Raw genomic sequence first — 25,238 nt, forward strand, 5'->3', positions numbered from 1 at the left:
TCAGCTTGAGCAGAGTAAAGAAATGGGACAAACTTTGCTGATCACTACTTTACTTTGGCTTGCATCCTCGAGAGGCAGGAGAAATTTTATTTCTGATGGTCTCAAGCTGAGGCCATCTACCTCTTCGTCAAAGTCGAAGGCAAAATTGCGAAAGCTAGGGCTTTCCACTAGAATGATCGAATGGATCCGATCGTATCTCAGCAGCTCCTCGGCTCAAGAGGTCAACAACTATGGTCCACTGCTCGACCTACCTTTCATCAACGATGCTACCATATTACTTGTGATTATGCCGCGTCGAAAGCATGTTAGAGTTTGCTTTCGATTTATATTATTGGTAACTGAGCCACTTACAGGAATGTTTCAAATAGACACAATGGGATATTGTAAGCCCGTTGTGGAACCCGTAGCAATAATACAATGGAATCATGCATACAGTTAAGAAACTACCTGATAAACCCCAATGATGCACGCTCAGTTTACGCCAATCCATGGTTGATTCCTGGCACTCCAATCGCTGGCATCCGGACGCTCGACAGCTCGGTGCCTGTACGTGACTGGGTTCATTAGCAACGAAATAGTAACGCCCAGAAGTTGCAAGTTGCGGGAAGTAATCCGTGGTACACATTATCGAGCCTCGAACTCTAGGACAGTCGGATCCTCTCAATGTTATGTGTGACATGTGCAACCGAAACTACTCCAAGTTTGAATGTTCAGAACCACAGTGCCATCTGTTGGTGAGGGTCAAACTAACAGGAGAAGCGAATGATGTCGGTAGTTGGGTCAGGGCGCGGACTGGACGCGAACAGACCCAATTCTTCGTTCAGGATCTCTCAGGAGGAAAGCCGAACACTGGCTTCCACAATGAAGTTGGTATCTCGTAGTATTTGTATGCGGGCATAAAAGTTTAACTCGTCTCGGCTGGATTTATCGCTGTTAGCAGACCGTTCGTTCAGGCACAAGCTAGATAAAATGAAATGAAATAAATTTTCTAATCTCTTGAACTTGAATCTGGCATCGAAGTCCTGTACTTTCGAGTTGAATTATTTAAATTCAAGCGCTTGACTGATGCCATGTGAGGAGAGTGATTCCACGTCATCTTAAAAAAGACGTACTCTGAGGCCCTTTTCAAAACCTTGCAATCCTTCCCCAATTGCCGTACATTAATCACGAAGCGTCATCGTCAGTAGTGTAAACCTCGGCAAAACAAGCTTTCCCCGAAGCCACTGTGCAACTGTGTACGTGGAATAATTAGCCCAAAACCCAATTAAGAACAACAAAAGACCAATCTACATTCGACTATACTTCACGCAGCTCTATTTACCGAAACTATTCACCTGCTAGTTCCTGCTGACCGGAGTTTTTGCTTTAACATAAAACGACACTCACTTCTGTTCGCAGAACCCTAACAAAACCATAGACCCATGTTCCGGGAGGAGAGGAGAAGGGGGGGGGGGGGGGAGATCTTGCGTGTATGTTCGAGTTTTCTGCGGAGTAGCACAACGACAAAAAAACAGCGAATTTACAATTGAATTATATAGACAGCGCACCTTTTCCTTGCGAACCATTTTTACCGAAATGAGCCTTCCAGGCTAAATGTTCTCCAAATTGCTCTTGTCGGCGTTCAACAGATACTTGCTACTTTCGGTCCAAAAGTACGTCGGACAAAGGTACAGAGAAAGAAGATCCACTTGGCTCATCAACGCCGCTGCCACTTTTCTTTTGTAGCGGGAGAGTGTTTTTGTTCTGCCCAAGCAAAACGGGAAAACTTTTTCGCCATTGCTGCCCCAATTTTTGTTGATGGAGATAACCGACCGACCTTGCTCGGATTCCGGAAAGTTTGGCCCTCCAAAGAGCTTACGTTTTCCCAACAATCGCTAGCGAGTGATAGCAATAGCCTTCCAGTTGTGAACTGCTTGAGCGTAGTTCTTCTCAACGAGAATGCTTCTGCAAATCTCGCACAGTTCAACCGATTAATCCGTGTCCGACTGAGGCACACAGTTAATTGAGTTCCAGTAAGAACTGCTAGTTTGTGCGTTACACACGAGATGTAGCAACAGCAAAAAAAAACGGCTGCTCTACGGAATTGATTTTAAAATTATATTTCGCACTGCCAACCATCGGCGAGCCACCGTCCATGGATCATTGCGTTATTTCTTCATTAAAACTTGGCGCTAATCTCTTGGTGCGCTCTGCTCGGGAACGAGACAGAACTTAACAACTATTCAAAGCACTCCAGATGCTTCGACCACAATCAGATGGGCCAGTTGCATGGTGCTAAAGTGTAAAACTTACTCTATAGCATAAAGTTGACCAATCAAAGAAAATTTGCAAATTATATTCCACCTTGATCCTCGAACCTTCGTATTGTTCTTCTGCAGTGGTTAACTACTTCATTAGTGCGGTTCCCGGTGGCTATGAAAACATTTTTTCCCAGAATAGTTACGGGCTTTTCGATGTACTGATGCTGACGTTTGCCAACGCATGCCTTGTCGAGGACATTCAACCCACAGGTCGCTTCTGGCCAATTACGACTCACACATTCCCTCGGTCGTATTGATAGATGGTCGCCCGCATGTAGGGTTTTCTTTGTAATGTGTTTCTCTATCTCTCTCTCTCTCTCTCTCTTTCACTTCCGATGTTTCTTTTCGGGTCCATAAAATGTCAACTCCAATTGCTCTTTTTCCAGTGTTTTAGATCGCCGCATGCCTTCACCCGTGCGTGGCTCTTAAGCTCTAAGCGATGGCCATTTATCTTTAGTAGCTAAACCAACGCTTGGTTTGGCTTGGGTAACGTTTTCTAAATAAAAAAAGTCGAGTGAAACCGAATCCTCGCCTCGAGATATATATGGGAGTCGTTTCATAACATCTGGCCGGGTCATAATTTTTACGGAAGTGCCTTCGAATCAACACCGGATAGCGTGGATAGACAACGGACTGGCAAGATTCAAGCGACAGCCACCAGTTCAGCTCCACAGCCTTTGAAGTGTCGTCGAGCTTATTTTGCATTATATATGGTTAAGAAGTGGGAAAAACCGGATCAAATGCTTGCAGTAAGTAGATTGCTTGTCCTATTCCATTTGGTGGCCATTTTCGAAGATTTCAGCTGGCATGTTTTTGCGTCCTCACATCGGTGGATAAACCATACTTTTCTTTACAATCAAAATTTCCTTTCCATGTGTTGCCCCTTACCCACCCCGATAAGGACAGTGAGTAGCAGAAAGATTCAGCAGGTAGGGATGATTTATTGCCATGTTCAACCCTTCACGAACTTTACCACATTCTTTCACTCCCGTTTTCATACGATGTTTTGGAAGCTTAACTCATGCTGCCCATCAGGGATTTTTTTATGTTCATCAAAAATTCCGATTAAAAGTAAGAAACTTTATGTTTCGGTTGATCGATCCGCAAACCCCGGCCATTGTCGTCGGTTAAAGAAGGGATGCAGGGATGAGCACGCATCCGTTGAGTGGAAATGAAATTCTTTGCATATTTTCAGCAAACACCAGCCAGCATGAGTGATTGGCTGCAGTTTGGAATAGTTCGCTTCGCACTAGATTTCCGCAAGACCCGAATGAATTCAGCGATCTACGAATGGAGCGGAAAGCCGACGCCACTTTACGCCCAGTTACGGATGATCGATTTACCCGGTAGATGCGAACCGAAGGAGTGCGCGACCGCTCAAGAACGGTAGCGGTTCCCGAAGATTGGCGATGTATATTGAAAGTTTCATTATCAAAATTAGATTCCGATGTTCGATAGCGTACCGCAAAACCCCTCAAATAGGGCAAGCGCTGTTTTGTGTGCTTTTCATCTAAAGTCGCCTAATGGCCTCTAACTGGGAACTGGGAAGCTGTTCGCAAGCGAATGTAGCCTTCACCCAGCGTGGCATGGGATCAATTTCGCTAGGCATGGCGAACCGAGACCATATGCACACTGACGAAAAAGCATTTCCGAGATGTGGGAGAGACAGGCGGCCGAAAAAACAATCTCACGCATCGCTTCCAATGCGTAAATTAATGCTTCCCTTGCTAGACGGGATGGAACGATACGAACTATGAAGAAAGATGGAGAGCTTCTGCCGGCTTTTTTTGTTGTTGTTGTCTGCGATAATTAAATCAGCATCATTAAAACCCTCACAGTTCTCACATCATTAAACTGCCGCATAAAAGAATCGTTCTTAAAACTTTAATAAGCACGCGACGGATGCGGCGCATGCCACGTGTCCGATTGCGGAGTTTTACACCCTATTCACATTGGACTTTCGCTTCGAGCAGAACCGAACCAGTATCAATCATCAGATCAGATGGTGGTGTTTGACCTTGCAGCAGCTTCCTTTTTTTGTTGGCAGGATGGCAAGATTCCATGCCCTTCCAACATGACGTGAATTTGCGCGACGTATTGGCGACATGGGCGACATAATACACCGGCCCGGCCCATCGGTCAGCAGAAGCTCCGACCATCACTCAAGTGCCATGTGTTTACAGAGCACCAATTTGACGTTAGCGTGGACATTTCTCCACCATGTGCGCGCGCGCTCGTGTGTGTGTGTGAATGTGCGTGTGTTTCGGACAACATTGATATGCCTTTCATCTTTCACAAACCAAAGCCGTCCATTCCCGGCCCTACATCATTACTGGCCACGGGAGGAGGAACGGAGCAGGGAACGGAATTCGGCCGACCGTCCAATAAACACGGGCCCGAGGTGATAGACAAAACAACGACCACTGTCCAATGTCATCGAGGGGTAGAATGTGCGTGGCCACCATTTGCAACCGCAGTTGGTGCTGGCCGAGAGTGCGCTGGCCGATGTGTTTAGTCCACCAAAGCATAAACATCGCCCCGTCTCGACTTAAATGGATTTCCTGTTATCCAAACAATCCCCGTAATCTTCCCTTTGCGTTTGAGATGCGTGATGCCTTTCACATCGTACCGTCGGCCGGACTGGCCTTTCCGGCAGGCTGGCTCGTGCTTCGGTTACACGCGCCCAAATTTAGAGCATAAAGTCGGACACATATATTTAAATTTAGGCTGTAATGACCACACACTGGGGCCGGTCGACCTAGAGCCCTTGGGTGGAGCACATAACACTTGTGTTTCTTACACAAACAGGCCCCGGCCGACTACTTCGGGAGTCAATTAAACTAAACACGTGCTAAAAGGGAGCAGATCAGTTCATGCAGCCGCCCATCATGAGCGCTGCATGTTCATGCAATTAAGGCAAGTGTATTCATCATGCGGACGGGGGCCAACGTAAAGCACGTACTAAACTCTTCCCTGAACGAGTCTTAACCGGAGACGAGCAAACATTATAACAAGCTTAAATGATAATTGCATTGTGACAGCTTGCCAGCCGTCCTGAATCCCGCAGACACCAGTACATGTCTCTATCGTTTGTCCCTACCTTGCCACTTAATTCACTTTTAACCTACTGCGACGATGGTGAGAATCCCGGTCCCTGCCTCTCATTAACGTGTCGAGCGGTGAAAGTCTGTTTGAGCAAACAGCTGTCGAAAACGGCAATGGCAATCATCACTCGAGTCGGTGGTCGACGTTTCGGTAGGCATAAATTACGCCCGGAATTAGCATGTTGCATGTAGCCGTTTAACTTCATTTGCATAACACGAAGATCTCCACACCAAGGGAGACCCGCTTGTTCTGGAGCACCAAAGACACGGGCAGATGAAATATGTGTATCGTAAAGAAGCTTCCGCCGAAACGAACGCGTGCCTCAGACAGGCCACACTTCAAGCGTAAGTGCTCGGTTTCCACCGAGCTGAAGACAACTTTCTTCACACCAAATGCCCGTTGCATTCCGCGTCGCGTGTATCTTGGCCGCCTTGGTTCGGTTGTCCAAAGTTTAATACCTATATTTAGACGATTCGATTGCTCATTAACAGCTTTCATCAGGCATCGTTTTATTTATACCCGTATATCGCAACTTGCCTTTCCCCACATTCGGGGGAGCACACAACACATCTTCCGCCATGTGCGTGTGTGTTTCCGACCCTCACACCTAATTGAGCTGCCGGGAGAATCCATTTCGATCCGAAAAGCGTATTTGTTTTCACTGCTCTCTTACCCTGCGCACGCTGAGTAGCAAGTTGCGATATCTTTCCATCAACCAGTTGCGGTTTTCAAACGGAGGCAGCCGACGATAGCATCAAACACGATCATCCCATGCCATGCCATACAATTCGCATTAAGGCCGCCATCACCCAAGTCGTATTCGTCAGTATCGAAAACGGCCGTAAACAGAGCAGCGTCTGCCCCGGATAAGACACGACCCGGTTCGGTCTGTTTGTTGTGTCACGATGTATCGTCGTTAATCATGGCCACAGACGCACTGCCTGGGAAAGGCTTCCGGCAGTCCAATAATAAGACGTATGCTAAATTCGTACGCATTCAGCCCGTCGGCGGGCCATGTGAACTTGCCGGAGTGCAGACTTTTTTTTGCTGCCTTTCCCTTTCCGAATGCTGAAAAACTCTCTGCAGCCATCGAGTGATGAATTGATTGAATTGTTTGCTTTGCTATGTTTGCACATAAAGATTTCCATCTACATTTTCCCACCCTATGGAGGGGAGGCCGCTTCCTCACAAGATCAGCACAACACATCAGGGTAACAAAAAACAGCAAACATTAACATTTGATTATCGCTTCCACTATCGATGTTTTCGGCCCGGATAGATTGTCGATCGAAAAAATACGATTCCTAATGATAACAAATTCCTACCGATGCACGGAGGGGGCCAACAATCCAGTGTTCTGTTGGAACTGTTCCAGACGGAAACGAGAAGCTGCAGCTTGCAGAATACATTCTGTGCTTTGGACAAAACGCGGTCGTTTGGCTCCAACAAAACATTCAAACGTTACGCTTCACTAGAATCTCGGGACTTGTGAACGTGCGCCACCGTTACCCTAAATATTTCGCTTCCTTCTGTGTCACGTTCGGTTTTCCTTTTGTTTTTCTTTCTTTCATTCGGGCAGGTCGGCAATGCACTGGTATGCATAGCGGTGTACACCAACCATACGATGCGCACCGTGACAAACATCTTCATCGTCAACCTGGCCGTGGCCGACTTCTTCGTGATTCTGTTCTGTCTGCCACCGACCGTCGTATGGGATGTGACCGAAACCTGGTTCATGGGGAAGGCCATGTGCAAGGTGGTAATCTACTTTCAGGTGAGTTTATCATCATGTTGACACACTAAATCCTAACGCCAAATAAACAGCGCACCTAGGCTCCCGGGTGCTCCGACATCGTGGCGCACACACCCGACTGGAGACTGTTTTATTCGCCAAACCTACGTTATGTATTGCGGATGGAGATATGAGCACATTTTTCTATCACGCTCAATATGTGGCGTGTCGAAACGTAAATATTGCAATTTCATGAACATATTTCCTACTCTTTTTATTCATAACGATCGGTCTGACGTTCATATAGCTTATAGCATGCCCATATGTATTTCATGTCGTTTCTAGCGCAGTTTTTATTATGCTGAGTGCTTCGTCGGCGATTTGTCATAGATATCTCAGTGATTTTTTTAAATTTCTCATTCGAAATACGATCCACAATTTAAGGAAGTAAAATTATAGATTATATCGATTTACGTTCCATTTATATTGAATTCCCTTGTGCGATGGAGACGCCTAGTGGTTCATAACCTTCTGCTATTACAGTTACCATGCAAATAGGCAACTAGCCATGGTTGAACTAGTAATACAGTAGATCAAACCCTAAGTGTCATTGAACTTTTTAGCAACTGATGGACACTGAAGCTAGGGCCTTGGTCGTAGTGTAATTATTTAGTAATCTAGCAGTGGCCTATTGTTACAGGTGAGCTCACCTTATGCACATCTATTCGATCTTTGATACTGATTGAAGCTTTGATGAGTTATTAAATTGTTTGAAAATAGTGATAAATATTCTCTAAAGGTTAGTTTTTGTTAATACACGTACTGATTGTCGTCTCAGGAATCTGGAATTCACTTTTGGACTAACTTTATTTTATGAACATTAGGTTAAGAACGCGAAACGGGCAGACTGTGGGACATCAAATAAATGAATGCTGGCGTTGCCGGATACTAACGTCGGATATTAATGATGTACCGGTGTCCCATGGTTGATTGCACGCTGTCGCAGGTTGATGGCCTTGTCGTGATGTGTCCTCTACGGTGCGTACAAATAGTCTGCTTTTTATCGGCGCCTCAGATCTTCGCCTAGCTATCCCGCATGATCGGCGCATCCAAACTTCGTGTTCAAAGTTGCTGCAGTTTTAGGCCAGTTTCATCGCGGATCCTTAATCATGTGTGTTAATATGACACATAGATGTCGCGCTGATCACTACAACCTTGTGTGTCTCAAACACCAGGCGTCTCCATCACGGCTGAATATTTATGTCGGCTAATATTTGAATTTCATTAAAAAAACATGTTACTACACACTATTGCGTTTGATGTGGATAGCATTCAAAATGTTCTTATTTTGGAATAAATGGAGTATTGACAATAAAAAAAGCGACAAAGCTGTCGATAAAAGAAAAGGATCTTATCCGCGTTGGGAACATCTTCTTCATGGCTTCATGTTAAGTCATGGTCAACCATATGAAACCTTACTAACATTTTTACGCCATAGGCAAAACTGATTATCCAACAACGGGTAAACTAAGTCAACGATGCGATTCAATGCTTTTTTTTATACCAAGAACTCAGATAATCAATCCTTGCTGCAGAAGAACGGTGAGATTCGTTACCCGGTCCAGCCGTGTTAAAGCCTTATGCTGCCTCCGAATAATCCGACTGTTGATTGTCACAAAAGAATCAACCTACACATAGAGGTATGTCTAAACTGAAGCGTGTTTTCTGTTCTTTATTGTTAGAATTGACCTTAAAGCCAAACAAAAAGCCCCATCCTCTAACAGGTATCTCAAACTCCCCTCCATGAACTGCATTGATGTACTCTCTATTCGGTACTCAAGTCAGCAACATTCAAAGTTGCCCCTCTTATACAACGATGCTAAGCGTATTGGTACTGGCACGCTATTTGTGTGCTCTTTCAATATCTTTTCGCTCAAAATAGAATTCTTTCTAGATTTCCTATTTTCACAACACTCAAACAACTTCGTATTCGTAAGCACGGTTAGCATTGATGGAAAATATAACCCATTGTTGAAGTGTTTTCCAGTCAAAATCAAACAAAACTAACGTTTGCCTCAATCACGTCTTTGCTTTCGAATACACCATGAACAACGCTAGTAGAGTATTTCGCTCTTCGTGGAGTGCATTTAGAGAAAGCTGCATCGCTTGGTGATACTGTCAGATAAATGCTTTCAAAAACCACAAACCACATCTCTACAATGAATGTTGAATAAATCTCACCTAAACTATCGTAGCGCTAGTTCAATATATATACATTCTAGCACACCGCAAACATCAGGTGGATCCAGCGCATTTTTTTACCAAAAAAAAACAGCTTAAAGACCTTCACAATGCTTGCAACCAACCACTTGCCATGCACGATTCTCTCTTGCCACATTCCTTTTGTTCCAAACCCAAAACACGTTTTACGAACAAAATCACTTAACGATTTTTCACGAGCGGAGATGACACTATCACCAGGCGCTAGGATCGTTCCTTTTACGGCTATCGATTCACGCAGAAACGTCTAGCATCGAACACCTTTTTTTGCTGCTCGAGATCATCTGCAGTTTGCAGACAATCGTATCATAAACTGCAACTGTACATTTCAAACCTTGAGCACATTGCCAACTCATATCAAATAATGACATCACACTCGATTAGCAATAATCTTTAAATATTAGGCAACAGAGCGCAGGTTCTTTCGATTCGCAATGTGGAGTCACCCTCTATCGTTAAATCTATTCTTTCTTGGGCAACGCCACTTTTTTTTGTTTCATCTCTAAAGCGCGATTGACGTTTGAAAAGCTATCCTATTAATTAATCTAACCAGCTCAGCTTTCGTCACCGCACAAACACGACACTGGTAACGCCAATTGGTCAAACGCGTCAAACGGTTTGATGCAAAAGCTAACCAGCTCAGCTTTCCAGCTGTGCAGCGAACGTCACTCAGCTCACTTGCAATCTATCACCGTCCTCTCCCCGATGGCCGTTTCCGGTTTCCGCACAGCGCCAACACACAAACCGCTCGGGTCTAGGGCATTCCGGAACTTCACATTTATAGCGTGTTCACCGTCGAGGCGCGATACTTGGATACGTCGTCTAACCATCCGACCGATCACCGACCTAACCTACCGACCCACCGACCAACCAACCGAACCATCTGCTTTGCCGCGCCATCAAAACCGAGTCAACCCGACGTCCGGATGGGAAGTAAATTAAATTAAGCGCCCGTAAAATATGCTTCTTTAATGATGCCAACCATTATCACGCCTTGTGGTGGTACGTGTCCTTTCCGATGGATGCATGGTTTGCAGCAGCTCGAGCATCAGCAGCAGAAGAGTGCCAGTTCCGTCCGGGCAACGGTACCGGAAAGGAAGCAGCGTGCCCTAGCAGAGCACGGCGCAACGGCAAAGAAGCCAGCGTCATAAAAATATTAATATTATTAATAAATTATTGGAACATTAATGGGACCGATGGCACCGTGCCGTCCTTGGTTTCCTAGCACGACAGCATGTCAGCAAAACAAACATAGATCGAACGCGTGTTAGAATACAAACTTTTAACTAATACACCCTTCAACGAACACCTTCAATCTCGAAACTTTTCTACGCATAAATATGCGTTCGCCCATGTTCGTCCCCGGAACTTTTTCTTTCTACCAAACCCCCTCCCCAGCCAACACTTTGTCAATGTGTCCTCTACCGGTGCTGCTCGACGAGCCATTTTAGGTTTCGCTGCATACCGTGGTGTAGCTGTGAACGTAATAAATATTTATTAAACGCTCTATGAAATTTTGCAAGCGCCGCAGCAATAGCGCTTTCCGTAGCTATTTTGCAGTTCTATCCCAGGCAGTGGCTTAGGCACTGCAAAAGACGCAAGCCGCAGGCAACGAAGGAAGACCTACAACAACAACAACAAAAAAGCCACAAGCGTAAACCACCACCTACCGCGTGACACGCGTCGTAGGTGGGATGTGAAAGAATGTTGAGCAGAGATTTTCTCGTAAAATCGTTGACTTAATGTCGTACAAATCCGCCCCCAACATCCGGCCCCGGTACCCGGAAGCGATGCGTCGCGTTACGCCGACGCAATGTGGCGAACAACTAAACGGACACATTCTCCCGCCAGATACCCCGGCCCGATGATTAATGACCACAGATCACACAGATCGACCTATCCTGGGATCCATCCTCCAAGCATTCTCGCAAGTCAAAGGACAAAGATCTCACCGGTGACGGCGGGACCATATTTGTTTTGAATGTCGGCCACATTCTTGGGTGATGCTGCGCTGACTCATTCGAGTGCAAATTATCAAAATTCGCCAGTCTAACGATCCTCCGTCCGCAGGGAAATGACAATATTTCACGCATATATTTAGGTCTCCTGTCCCGCACAACACACGCTCAATGATTGGCCCACTCAAACGGGCCACTATCTTGGGGCGTAGGTTCCATTGTTAGCGATACAAAATCTCCATTTCGCTGTAATTGTATCATCATCGAAGCTGGACGAAACGAAAATAACGAAAAACTAACGTGACGGCGTGAGGTAATGATGTGTGAAATAGTTTGGTATGTGTACATTACAAACATGCCATCATGATAGTATTTCATGGAAGTATACCTATTAAAGGGGGTGGTCCGGTGGCCGAGGCGATAACGGTGCCGGGTAACGGGTAAAATTAAGTCACAAAAAGCCAGAACTAGCAGGCCTAGACCGTGAAAATTAAAGTAAGTAATATGCCATTCAACAACTATTTTGGTTTTTAGTTATATCTCAATTGAAGCATAAGCCCATTCAAAGGCAGTTCAATATTCAGCCAATTGGAGGTGCATTAAGCTCATTTAAAATATTTCTATCTTAAAGAATGCCTTATTACTTGCTTTGTGGTAGGGGTTCTTGTCATCAGGGTATACTCATCATAAAGAATCTATGTTTGAGCCTTTACAGTGTGTATAACTAGAAGATTCTTTCATCTTGAACTCATATGACAAGTTAAAATCATTCATTTACAAGTTATTAAACCATAATTATCTTTCAAGTTATTGAATTTTTATATCGTAGTACATAAAAATGACTTTGCAATGCGGCGAGACGGTTACTAAAGCATAGCATAATGAAGACTTATGTAAGGTTTACTGCAATATTGTACTGTTTAAAGCATTTCCTTCTAATAGTGAACGAACTACAGTAAAGTACTGGGCGCGTCCACCAACAGTGACGGACAGAACAGTGAGTGATGGGCAAAACATATCAAAATGAAGAAAGAGCATCAATACCACTTTAACTGTCTGTCAATACAAAATTTCGCCTTTGATAGCAACATTTGTATTAAAAACAATAACATTAAAAAGTTAAAGAAAAATATGTTAGCTAAAAGCAAATAGCTTATACTGCAATAACCATATGGCCTTAAAATTTTAAATAAACCTTCTTACAGAAACTCATTATTATCTCATTTTACTCTCTAATATTTTATAATTAAACACACACCAGGGGGGTAAACTGCATTCTTTTCGTCTTTCGACGCGTCCTTCGTCCTTCGACGCGACGCATGTTTCCAGCCAGTTCTGATTTACCTCATAAGATCCTAAATTTGTTGGTTAGCCAGTCCATGCGCGTTCGACCGAAATAATCCCATTTTAAAGACTCCCGGCTTCATTTAACCGGTGCCGCAAAGTGTGATCTAGCGTTTTCATGCTTCGACAACACTTTACCGTGTCGTTTCGTATATTCTGGCCGCTTTCCTAAGCGTTTGAGTGAATTGAGTAGTTTGTAATAAATCACTACTCAAACGCTCAGTAAAGCGTTTGGTTTGAATGTTTGGCCGAGGAAGAATTGCTGAACAGGATTCACTTCTCAACTCCTGTGACGGTACTGTATTGGAATGTTTTCTGATAACATTTCACACAGGATGAGCCGATGATTGATACCTCGCGGCAGCATTTCAAGGGGAATTTTTTTTTAAATCGAGCCCTATTTGCTGCTAGCTTTTCCCCTGGGACTTTCCACTCAGTCTTTTCCCATATTCAGTGGTCTTATTGTAACGTCAGTTTGTGTGTGTGTGTACGATCTACACGATTCTCTGGCAAACGAGTACTGTTGCAGATGTAACTTGCATTTGATTTCGAATGCATATCTCACTTTTCACTTTTTTATTTATGACCAAATCAACCTCATCGAAAAGTAGTGATTTTAGCTGTAGTGCCATCAAAAACCAATTCAAAAAAACCAATCAATTGTATTTTGGATTGTTGTGCCATCAAAAACAATCTTCACTGAATATTGCTGCGACGGTCCCCAAATAGCATAACGTTTGAAAATAAAAGTACTATTTTGGTTGCGGTTAGGTTAGAAAAAAATGCAATCTTCTAAAACTCAATACACATCTCAGCTGCATACAAGTGCAACAAGCTGCAGCACTCGTTGACAACAAAATTTGTGCTACAAATATACTTTTCTTTTTTTAAATTGTATTTTTATACTGAAAACTCATCCCATCAACTCCTACACCACAATATTAAATAACCCCCTCCGCGTCCGTTTCTGCAAATCCATCCAAATTTGTGCTGAGAAGCAGAAATTTGCATATTGTTTTCAAGCACGCAAATAACTCTCCCGGAAGTTTGAGCACGAAAAAAGGCAACCAAAAATCAACACTTCGTAGTGATAATTGCAATACTATTTCCACTCGGCTACAAAAATAGCCTATTTATCCTGCTTAAGCCAATAAGCATTAAATTACGGATCAGTGTGTGGTTTACAGGGGTAACTTATTTTTGTTTGTAAAACGTATTCACCCGACTCTCACATTTCAAGGTTATTATTCTCGGGAATTTTAAATTAATAAATTATTGCAGATCAATGATGATTTACACAGCTCAGCAGCAAGATGGCCGACGGCACAAGAAGCCGCGTCCGTACTAGAATAAACATAAATATAAATCATTTAAATAATGGCAAACCCACCGAACTTATTACTTTTCGACTCGCCATGCATTCCATTCGTTCCCGCTTCCATTTGCCGCGGTCCGTGATAATATTGTGTGACTTGCTTGCATCCGTTTTCTCTTCCGCTCTGCACTCGGAAAGCATCAACATTTTGCCCTGAGTGTTGATGCCCTGCACCAATTTAAATCTAAATGCAGCTTTGATTGGATTTCTGACGTTCCGTCAGCGTGTCACTGCCACAGCTGTGCGCTGTCTTGATTCTGCGGCAACCTATCCGTTTGAAATTCGCTCAATCGCCTAGTTGTAGCTGGCAATTGCCTCAACTCCCTAAGCTCATAAATATTATGATAAGGTAAATGAAATATTACCCACTCGTACAACCGCCAGTGTGTACACCACTTCGCGTCCTATGCCCCTTTTCCGATTTGAATACTTCTTCCTTGCCTTCCTAGCCACATCCTTATCCCGCGGTACGCTTGGCCCGACGGCCTACACCAATCTCTAGCCTAAATCCCAGTCACTTACCTACGCCAAACTTCGGCGAGGCGAGCGAGAAACCGCTCGACAATGTAAACCGTACGGCTATTTCCAGTTAGTCGCTTGTACCGGCATGCTTCGCCCGGTGCGATGGGGAAAAGTTTTCCCCGAGACTTCACTCACGATAGAAAGGTTAACGACTTTTTTTTTTTGTTGCTCAACTACCGTCGACCATCGAAACCTTGAACTGGCATTCCACAGTGCACAGCAAAGTGATATTTATTGGAGCGCGAACGACGCCACAAAGCTCGTCCTCTCGCTTGAGCCGGGTAGCTTAACGCGGCGTAATGTGTAAAAATCCTGAGCCAATATTTTCACCTCTGTGCCAACGGCCAAAAAGGCTCGTTGCGTGTGCGATGTTTGTTTACCTTTTCCCATCTCCCTGTCAGCGAAGGTGAGCAGAAGGCGACCTCCGGTTTGTGTGTGTGTGTTTGTGCGAGCGAAAGGGGTTTCTTTCCGAACGACCTACAAGTTGATGAAAGATTTGTGAAAAATGGTGTGAAGAAAAGCAATCAGTAAACATCGGACCGGGGACCAGCAAGCAAAAAAACCCCACTCGAACCTCTCAAAAATGGAGAAAAATCACGCCCCTATGTCTCGCGGGCAAAAGATCCCAGGTTGGTAGTGCTCGCGGCGCACGGTTCGCGCCGGAGCAGGAGTATCCAGCCAAAACTCGATCCAGCCAACCAACCATCCTACCGACTTGAAGGCATGCAGGAACATTTAACCACTTTCACGCTTCTGGTCACGGTCGAAGAAATGTGTTTCGATGGATCATTGCGCCAGCGAATGTATGGCCGTTCGTGCTTACTAGGTGGAAACATGCAATTGTAAACCCGAGCGCCCGATTGCAGTTGCGTTGTGGCGGGAAAATCTATTTTCTGCCCATGGATTTTCGGGGCGTTGGTTGGGTTGAGTTGGGTCTTTGGATAAAGATTTACAGTTCTATGTTTGGTTTTTTGAGAAGATGATTTACTTTACTTCGCGCAACATAGATCGTTCTTCTCGCGAAAAGTGTTGTGCTGACAGATGGGTTTACACAACAAAACAAACATCACTGGAGCTATTCACTAAGAGCGTTTTATGGACTTAGACCCACAGACATCCCCATCTCCTTCACCCACTCTGTAAGCCAAAACTAATCCGAAAGACCCACCGTCCATGTTTGACCGTACGGACATCACACTCCGAGCTATAAATGATGCTGCTGGTCCGGTTAAAACTACCTAATTAGCCTCACACTGACCTCTCGAAGCTCTGGCCACAGTTTTCCAACATTGGCCATGCAATTGACAATTTCTCTGAGTTTGTGTGAAACGCGTTAAGAGAATGTGCTCATTATTCGCACTGAAAAGAGCAAAGCGAACGTAATCTATCTATCTAGTCTATCGTAATCTGCGAGCACGACGGTGCTATGCGCCGTAGCGGCCATACTTTAACCGCGTCGATGCCATATATCACCGACACAACAGATGCTGTCACCTCCAATATCTCCTTATTTACTTACTTATCCGGCGATACCGCCGCTTCGCGGTCTTGGCCTGCTGCAACAATCCTTGATACCGCTCACGGTCCAGCGCCTTCGTCTGCCAGTCGATTATCCCGACCGTTCTGGTGGACGCATCAACGACATCGCTCCATCTCAATTTGGCCCTATCGCGCCTCTTCTGTCCGTGTGGACGGCTTAAAAGGAATTTACGGGCTGGGTCGTCCAGTGTCATTCTCATGACATGATCAGCCCACCTGAGCCTGGCGAGTCTAATTCCCTGCACGATGGTGAGATCATCGTTCAGCTCATCAAGCTCGTCATTATAGCGGCTTCTCCATTGTCCTTCCACACATACGAGGCCAAAAATCCTTCTGGGCATCTTTCTCCCGAACGCGGCTAAGAGGGCTTCGTCACTTTTGAACAGAGTCCATGTCTCAGAGGCGTATGTGATTGCTGTCCCAGCTTCGTCCGCCGCGACAGGTATTTTGAGTGGAGAAGTTTCCTCTTCATCTATCAAATATCTTAACTGAACCGAAATGAGACTGCGTAAGTTTCCCCGATCCTTTTGGAACATTCACGAAATCTTCGCAGGTTTTTCTAGCACCATTCATTACGTCGGAAATCGAGCATGCACCCACACGGATATGTGTGAGCTGTTCGCGGCGCGCTTCGAAGACTGCTTTGCTATGGACAACACTAATCCTGATACTGTATCTTCTGCACTTACTAATACGCCTCTCAACACGAACTCTGCTCCTATACTGTCGATTGCTCCTATACTAGTGAAGCTTTTCGAAGGAATCGTAGCGCACTGGAACCTTCCCTGTCTCCGGGACTATGTGCTTCCGCCAAAGTGTTGAGGCTGTTGGTCTATGAGCCACTATTGGCCTCTTCCTGTAACTGCATCAGCAAACATCAACACCGTTTTCTGCCACGAAGACCAGTGGCCACAAACCTCACATGACTTTGTGAGCGACTGTCACAAATCTATTGACAGATTTCCTGATTGATGCCATCTACACTGATATAATAGCAGCCTATGGCAGCATGTCCCAAGGACTGGCATGATCTACCAGGACCCTTGATAAACTGGATCAGGCACTGACCTGGTCAGTCAATCCTATGCTGTGAGGTTGTCAAGATCAATCTGTGCGCCCTCCACGTTCCCCAGGGCAGCAACCTCGTACTATACATAAATGAATCCAAACGGTGCTTCCAACCGCATATTATTTGTTATATGCGGAAGGTGCTAAAATATATAGACAAATACGAGATCCTGAAGGCTAAGCCCTACTACAGGCCTCATTGAGAATATAATATCTGTGTCGACAAATGTATTGAAATCACTTTCCGCCGATCATGAATACCATAGTATTTCGAACGACAACGGTGTGTTAACGAACTAGGAGTTTTTCCTGGACACAAAGTTCTCCTTCAAACAACATGACGCGTGAGCTTAGTGATCGGATTCTGTACTGCTCCCTTATTTGGTCATGCAACCTAAGAAGACACGCTTTGCAATTCATTCCTGGGATGGATTCCGTCTGAATACAGGACTAGGTGTCTGATGCTTGGACCGTCTCTTCTCAATGAGCGCCTTGATCAAACACCGAGTGTCGATCATCACATGGCTCCTCAGCGGTAGCAGCTAGTGTCCAGCGCTACTCACCGCTATAAGCTGATACGAGCCAGATCGCACACGAGCGATGCTTCTATGTACGCGTCGAATATCTAACGTTGCCTGCGATATCTCCGATCCCGGTATTCCCACTGCCGAGTTCGTCAATCGTGTCAATTTCCTGCATTTGTTAAACCCTGCCTATTGTTTTCTGCTGTGGGATGCCTGCGTGCTGTGTCGACAGGACTAATCAGTCCACCGAGTAATCATAATAAAAAAATAATCCTGTAATTTTTATGCAAACAAATGTGACGGTATTCAAACATAAATATCAACTGCCACTGGTGACTGTCAATCCACCATCATGCTTTGCTTATCAATCAATGTGTGATCAAAGCAATGTCTCACCGTTACGCAAGATAAATTCATTTCATTACTTTAATTACCACTCAATCTGGGCGAAATAACTGCACACCTAGGCTCTGCACACACACACACCGTCTACCGTTGCCGCGTTGCCGTTCAAATGGCGCCACGTTAAATGTCACCGGCATTTTCCTCGATTTCAATTAACGGCAGGCATTTGCTAAAGCCATTTAAAAAGCAAAAGCACGCCCATGACTAATAGGGATGCATTAGGGAAGCTGCGCAGGTGCGTCGTACCACTGATAAATAGCTTGCAGTACAATTACAAATTACTTCCCATTTCGGAAGTCCCTAACAGAAGCATCGCAATGTTTCACAAGCATCAGCCATCAGCAATCAAGCCATATAATTTTTCAATCAAAATATTGATACACTGAACTTACATCACGAAATTTAGGATTCCCGCTTGAAAACCCGAAATTTAGAAAAACCCCCAGCGCCCGCTTGTCCACTCCCGGTACTGGGCACATCAGTATCGAATCAAATCGTAAAATTAACTTCCAAGGCGCTGGGTGGTCATTCGTTCACCGTTTCGTGCAGGGTGCATCCTGCTGAGCCGGCATCCAATATCCGTTCCGAGGCTGGAACGTGCTGAATTGAAATAAATTAAGATGTTGAACAAATTTCCTCTCCAAATTAATGGCTTATCGATCGCCGAAAACATGTCGCCTTGCTTGGAAACAGCGTGCAGCTGAACATTTGTTAACAAAAAATATACTCAAACGTACACTCAGATGATCCTTGAAGTGTGTTATGCCACAAGAAAAAGCGCTTTTATGATGAACAAATTGGACCTAGTTTTTTGCCTAGACGAAATGGCACAATTTAAATAATTTCACAGCATAAATTTGAAATAATTTGCTCAATCAAAAAAAAAGATTTCCAAAGACTTTACGTATGAGATGGACCATTTTTTTGATGCAATGGCAGCAAGCAGACAGCACGTTAGACGGCCTGGCCTCTTTCCAAAGTATGTGAAAAAATATTACTCCACAATGAGTAATGAATCTCACGCAACCATCACGACATTAGCCGCGAAGGAATTCAATTTTTGTAACACTTGACCTTGGAGAGCGCCAGCAACATTAAGGGCACAACCATTCCGATGGTGCTTTTATCCTTCAACAAACAGCAAACAAAAAGAAAACCGTCTAACTAACTCACCAGCATCGAAACAACTTCAGCATCGCAGCACAGCTTTTAAGGAGAGAGGGCTACGAAATTGATGGGTATTTTCCACCGACTGACTTAGGAACCAACCACTCACTTCACTTCCGACAGCAACGTGACGGAAGAGCTGCAAACTTCATTTGCCACTTATTAGCCGCTGGTCAGCAGTTGTCGAGCTCTGTCTCACCGGGCAATACGGACACGTGCTCTGTACCTTCCGCCGGTCTGCTGGCTAAAGTTTAACGGTGCTAAAGGAAGTGTTGAGTTCTTGTAGCGATAAACAAATTACGACAATCACTTTGTCCTCTGGCCGCGATTCGCCACCGGTTCGAGTCGATAGAGCACTTTCCGGAGATCAACATTGCAATACGTGGCCTGTGCCACGGGAAACAACCGATTCGGTTCGCCACGGGAAACAACAACGTTTTTTTTCGGTTTTTTGTTTCCTATGGCGCCAATGTTTCGCCACTCATTTTCCATTTCCCTCCTGTTCCTATTCGACAACCTTCTCCACAAGAGGTGCAGGCGGTGGCGTTGAAAATGGAAAACAACATTTTCCTATTCCGGCACTGGCGCAACTGGACCTCGCCGGAGAAGGGAGTTCGCTCGCAACACGAACCACGTGGAAATGGATGATCTATGTTTGAACTATCTCGAGTGCTTAGGATGGTTCATCTCTCTTAAGGGGCATCCCCATTCACACTAACCGCCTTCCCCCTAGCGCACACCTTCAGCGAAAGTGCGCTCAAGTCGCTTCCTTCGGTCGCTTCATTACGCCGCCAAGCAGCGCTGCTTCGCTTTTATTAATGGCTTCTCATAATTTTTAGCACCCATCTCACCGCAAAGCACTCCATTTATAACGCTGGAGGGAACACACACAAGATGGACTTGCACACAAAGGCGCGCTGCGTGCGGCAGAACCATCGCCACCAACGCCACCAACGTGAGTGGATTTGTATTCACTTGTACCGTTATTATCGTGCATATACATACATATATCTATCTTAACGCACGAGTGACATTCAAGATTGTTGTTAACGGTGGGAAATTTAATCAACACTACCGGACAAAGCGAGTTCTTCACTTCATTAAATTATGCAATAAAGGCTTATCGGAAAGGCCGTCTTATGCGCAGACGGACGGTGTTGAACTTGGCAGGCTCAAAGCTATTTAATTAGCTCCAGTGTCCAGTTTTGAGGTAGCTTTGATTCGGACAAGGTATCATTCGGGGAGATTATTTGCATAGCAGGGCCAGCTGTCTTTAGAATTGTCTTTTGTCCCTACGTTGTGATATATTTTTACTTTAATAATCAGTCACTTTTTTATTTGTTTCATGTACAGCACTGCGTGCTTTTATTCCAAGAGTTCGACACCGACAGCTCGTGTTATCGCATCTCCGCGTCACCGCGTCACCAATACATCCAGGACAAGCACTCTCTTATAATCTTCCTCTCTCTCACACTTCTTCAAGCTTGATCCAGCAACTAACAGGCGCTTATGAACTTCAAACTTATTTTATTCAACGCTTCGGATGAAGCTATGAGCCATTTTATTGGGCTTTTGAGTTTGAAACAATTGAACTTCAACTGTAAGTCAAATAGTGCGGATACTAATATTCGCTCAATATTGCCACTTTTAAATGAGGTCAAGCCGGTCTTGAGCAATGCAACCAATCGCTAGTTTTCAACACTTTATCATTAACAAAATCGGTGTAATCAACAAAGTTCATAGTTGGGAACGGTTATTAAATAGAACGAAGAGCCAAAACTTGTTTCTGCCGGATTTTTTGACTCATTTATTTAGCTATCCTGCCGATAAGCTACTTCAAAGCGATACAATTGATAAATCAGTGGTAGAAGAATTATAAGGCCAACTTATTAGCAGGCTGTAACGTCCCGCTTATGTCTTCTTATTGTGTACTTAAACATATAAAGCATTTTTCAACAATCAATCGATCCGATCCTCTACGTCGAGCAACGTCCTCGGACGAAGCGGCCTAGATGGGACGTATATGTTGAGCCCAGAGAATAGCGTTGGGGAGTCGATCCTGCAGCCTAAAGGTCCCGCAACAAATAATCTCTGGGTGTTGCAATTACGCTGGTTCAACGACTCGATGTCCAAAAACGCACAGCGAGCGTCGTAGTCCGCCTGAACCCTCTACAAGCGCCCGACGGATTCCAAGCGGCCAAGGGGTCGAGCAGCAGAAGGCCCCCATACAATGGTGGCCAATACTCAAACACCGATCGAACCAAGGAGCAGCAGAGCATCTCGATGAATACGGAGTCCGTGAAGTCGCGAGCAAGTAAACCCGTCAGCTGGTTGCCCTTAGGGACGACGTAGAGTTGGTCAGACCGAGCTATAATCAGTCTTCCAATAAAACGTATTGCCCTTCTAAAGGGGACCTTGGTATTTGGCTAGATGGCGCACTTTCATCGCAAACCTCTCTGTTTAGAGGCACTGTAATGCTGCTGGGTTAGATCAATACTTGAACACGCTTTCGAGATTTGAGGACCGACTAGTGTCACTGCCTTACAAAGAGTAGTAAGTATCGACAGAAAAAATTGGCTTTAATTACTCCACGACATCCACTTTGCGAACTCGATTTATCAACAACTCCCAGCAATTGCTTGTGTCCGTCTACCCAATCCATTATTCCTTATCCATTATTTGTATGTAAGATTAGTTTTTTAAGATAACATTTTGTTAAGCCTTAATGGATCAAGTCTCATTTTTTCGTAAATTGATAAATAAACCTATCAACAGTATAGACTAAATAGCTCATTAATTGGTTAGTTTAGCAAGACCATTTAAAGTCTGACTTATTGTATCAGTATACCAAACAGACGCAACCCGTTTAAAGTATAACTCTGACTTAGCCCCGATATGGTGCACCTAAATCAAATAGCAAATGGTGATTTATACAATATCTACAAATCCGTCGATTTGGTAGCAGTGCAAAATTAAGAAACTCATTCTGACACCTACGCTGTGTCGTCGGACTGGTCACCCGCGGAGCGCCCAAAGCGCCAAACGAGACTTAATGGCATCTTTGCGCTCTGCTCGTGCTGGAGCCGGGAACTTGTATAAATCTTCGACGCTGACATTTGCCACATACCATTAGTTGTAATTTATGTACATTTGTAATTACATCCTCGGTGCCGTGATGCGGGATAAACTGCTACACCGAGCTCTCCACTTTACCGAGCTCTGCCCGTGAAAAATATGTCCAGTCTTTCGCGATTATCCTTCCAAAGCACGTGCTGTGCCGATGGAACGTTTTGAGGTAGTTTGGCAGGATTCTCGGTATGCCGGAAAAACCGTCGGTCAGAGGAGAATCGTAAAGCATTTCATCCGTTCTATCTTGTCGCGAACAACAGGGCAATCTGATAGAGTTGGGTTGAAAACTGATATAAAAATTGTTAAAAAGAAAAATGTTTTACAAAAAATGTTTTTAAATTGACTATCATCAAAAAAGTGTCTTATTTTTGTATCACTTTCTCAAGTAATCATTTTCAACTAGGAAACGAAGTAATTCCATTCAATTCCATCACACCTTTCCATACCCAGCACCGGCAAACATTCGCCATCTAAGCCTCTGTTTGTCGACGGAAACTCGGCGTGTTTGCCAAGCATTAGAGGAATATTTTCCATTAGCGAATAAGACTAAGTCAAGCAAGTGAGCGACACACAACGATGCTTTCATACGCGTGGAGCGATTTCAAGCGGCGATCAATGATGAACGATGCCGCACTTGGATTAGGTGCCAGCGAGGTGTGAACCGATGACACCGCCCGAAGTGTTTGTCTACCTAAGACGGTGGAACCATTGTACGCACCGTGCTAAACGTGACTCTGAGCATAAGAACGGCGATTAAATGGACCTTAACCCGCCTAATTGACTATGTAAAATTTGTAAACCAAAATCGTCGAGATTTCGTCGTTTCTCGAGATTATCGCGCCGAGCTTGTGCTTCGTAGCTTGCACAACCAATTTGCAGCGGGAGTAAGCTATTTTCCCACGCAGCATTGGTTTGTTTATCATGCTTCAGTTATTATTAATTTTTGTATTTATTTATTCATACTAAGTTAGCTAGCCACGTGCGGGCTCCATAACTGTTCGCATCTTTAGTGGAACACATAGCCAAGTACAACAAAGAACAAGAATCGTCTTACACATAAGTTCAGAAACTACCTCGCAAAATTGCCTTAGACTTATTGAAACCAGTACTAGGATCTACAGGCGGTCCGGTAGTAGAGAAGGCAGCGGCACCGGTAGCTTCATACGATAGGACCGAGGTTCACATCCCATCCGGACCGTCCAACTACGTGGATAAATTTAGTCCAGTAAGCTAGAAATGGCAGCCATAAGGCCTAAGAGGTCGTTAGGCCAAGAAGAGTGCTGACTACTGTGCTACTAGTAAAATTAAGTCACAGAAAGCCAGAAATGGTAGGCCAGGACCTTCCAGGGTTGTAGTGCCAAGGATGAAGTATTGACCAACTTCAAAAGTGGTTCATCAGAAACAAATTCTGCTAATCCTAATTCCTCTTTAAATTGACCGGTCGAGGCCTTAGGCACATGCTAGAATCCTGATAGTTTCTTTTACCAAGCATCCGCTAGTCAGCTTGTAAAAGAAAGCACACTGAGCCGTCATTCGTCCATGTTGAAGGGATTCTGCCCCAAATAGAAGGCACCTGAAACGGTAAGAAGGATATGAAGCCTCACGGGAAGCTCATGGTAGCCGGTAATAAAGTTAGCGAGTATTTTTCTTCTGAATAGGTTTTAGTCGGTACTGTTGTGGAGGGGTCGAAATAATGCTGGCGAATTCAAATGTCGGTCTAACGATAGTACCAAAACAGAGATTTCAGGTTTTATGGGTTATTAAAATCTTTAGCCATACGTAAGACCATAGGAAAACATACGGACTGTCCTGCAATAGTCAGATCGAGAGAGCGATTGGTGTTCAGTGATCGGATTCGAATGTACTCAATGTGTTGATCATACTCAATGGTGTCTGATTCGGAGGGGTCAACCTGAAACTCAGCGAAGGCTAAACCACGTGGCCAGCTTGAAGGAGATCAAGCGGAAACGATTCGTAGTGGTACAAATTATGAGTTGCTTTCGATTTAGGAACACAATTAAAAAGGAACCAACAAGAGGACAGTCGTAAATTTATGAAGAAGCAAAATAAAAAACGTGGTCGAAGCTAAGCTTATGGAAAATTTGACCGAAACATAGAAAAATGTAGAAAGATCCCTTCGGGCTCTTAGGAAACAAAATAGGAAAATCGAAAGAAGATAACCGAACACAGATTCCGAAGAGAAAATGCTTCCACTTCGATAAACGATAGGCTCAAACGATATTTATGCATCGAATTTGTATAAATTAGCAATAAAAAATCGGGACTAGAAATTGATCTGCTCAATTTATGGACGACGGCAATCGATTAGAGCTTGCTGTATCCCGGCGCTGAGACTTATGAAAAGCCGTCACAGTTAAAGCCGTTAAGATGGTATTATCTCTTAAGCTTTGGAAATCCTTTTCTATGCTGCAAATTTGACCGGTTCTCAATTGGACAGCTTGGTTGAACTTACTGAAAAACTTTTCCTTACAAATTATAAGCATTTTTTTAATAGGTCGTACAGCTACTGGCCATCTTTTCTGACACTTTAAACCACGCTCTCGAACACCGCATACGAACTTCGAACGTCGAATATTTTTGTCCAAACAACTCACTCGAGTGCCACGCCACGCCACTAAATGGTACTTCAATGTTCTGAGCAAGCCACAAAACCACTAAGCCAAATACAAGCTCTATCTTAAATCGATCCTACTCGCATCTGTCGGCCAGCCGTGCCATCAGTCCCACCGGCCGTACTCGTCACCATCGCCGTAACCGTCGTCACTCTGC

At 44.5% G+C, this 25,238-nt stretch overlaps 1 protein-coding gene across 7 annotated transcripts in view; it reads left to right on the forward strand.

Annotated features, from left to right (window-relative positions):
* The window catches only part of LOC118512346 (tachykinin-like peptides receptor 86C), a 70,711-nt gene that overhangs the window by 34,626 nt on the left and 10,847 nt on the right, over positions 1–25,238 (forward strand). For 6 of the 7 annotated variants that reach the window (XM_036056634.1, XM_036056633.1, XM_036056638.1 and 3 more), the window contains one exon: positions 6,985–7,179. The exons of the other annotated variant lie outside the window; for it this stretch is intronic. In XM_036056634.1, coding sequence (XP_035912527.1) covers positions 6,985–7,179 — 195 coding nt within the window. The remainder of the gene's footprint in view (positions 1–6,984; positions 7,180–25,238) is intronic. 7 annotated transcript variants of the gene reach the window in all.

This window comes from Anopheles stephensi, chromosome 3, assembly GCF_013141755.1.
Source record: "Anopheles stephensi strain Indian chromosome 3, UCI_ANSTEP_V1.0, whole genome shotgun sequence".
Lineage (NCBI taxonomy): Eukaryota > Metazoa > Arthropoda > Insecta > Diptera > Culicidae > Anopheles > Anopheles stephensi.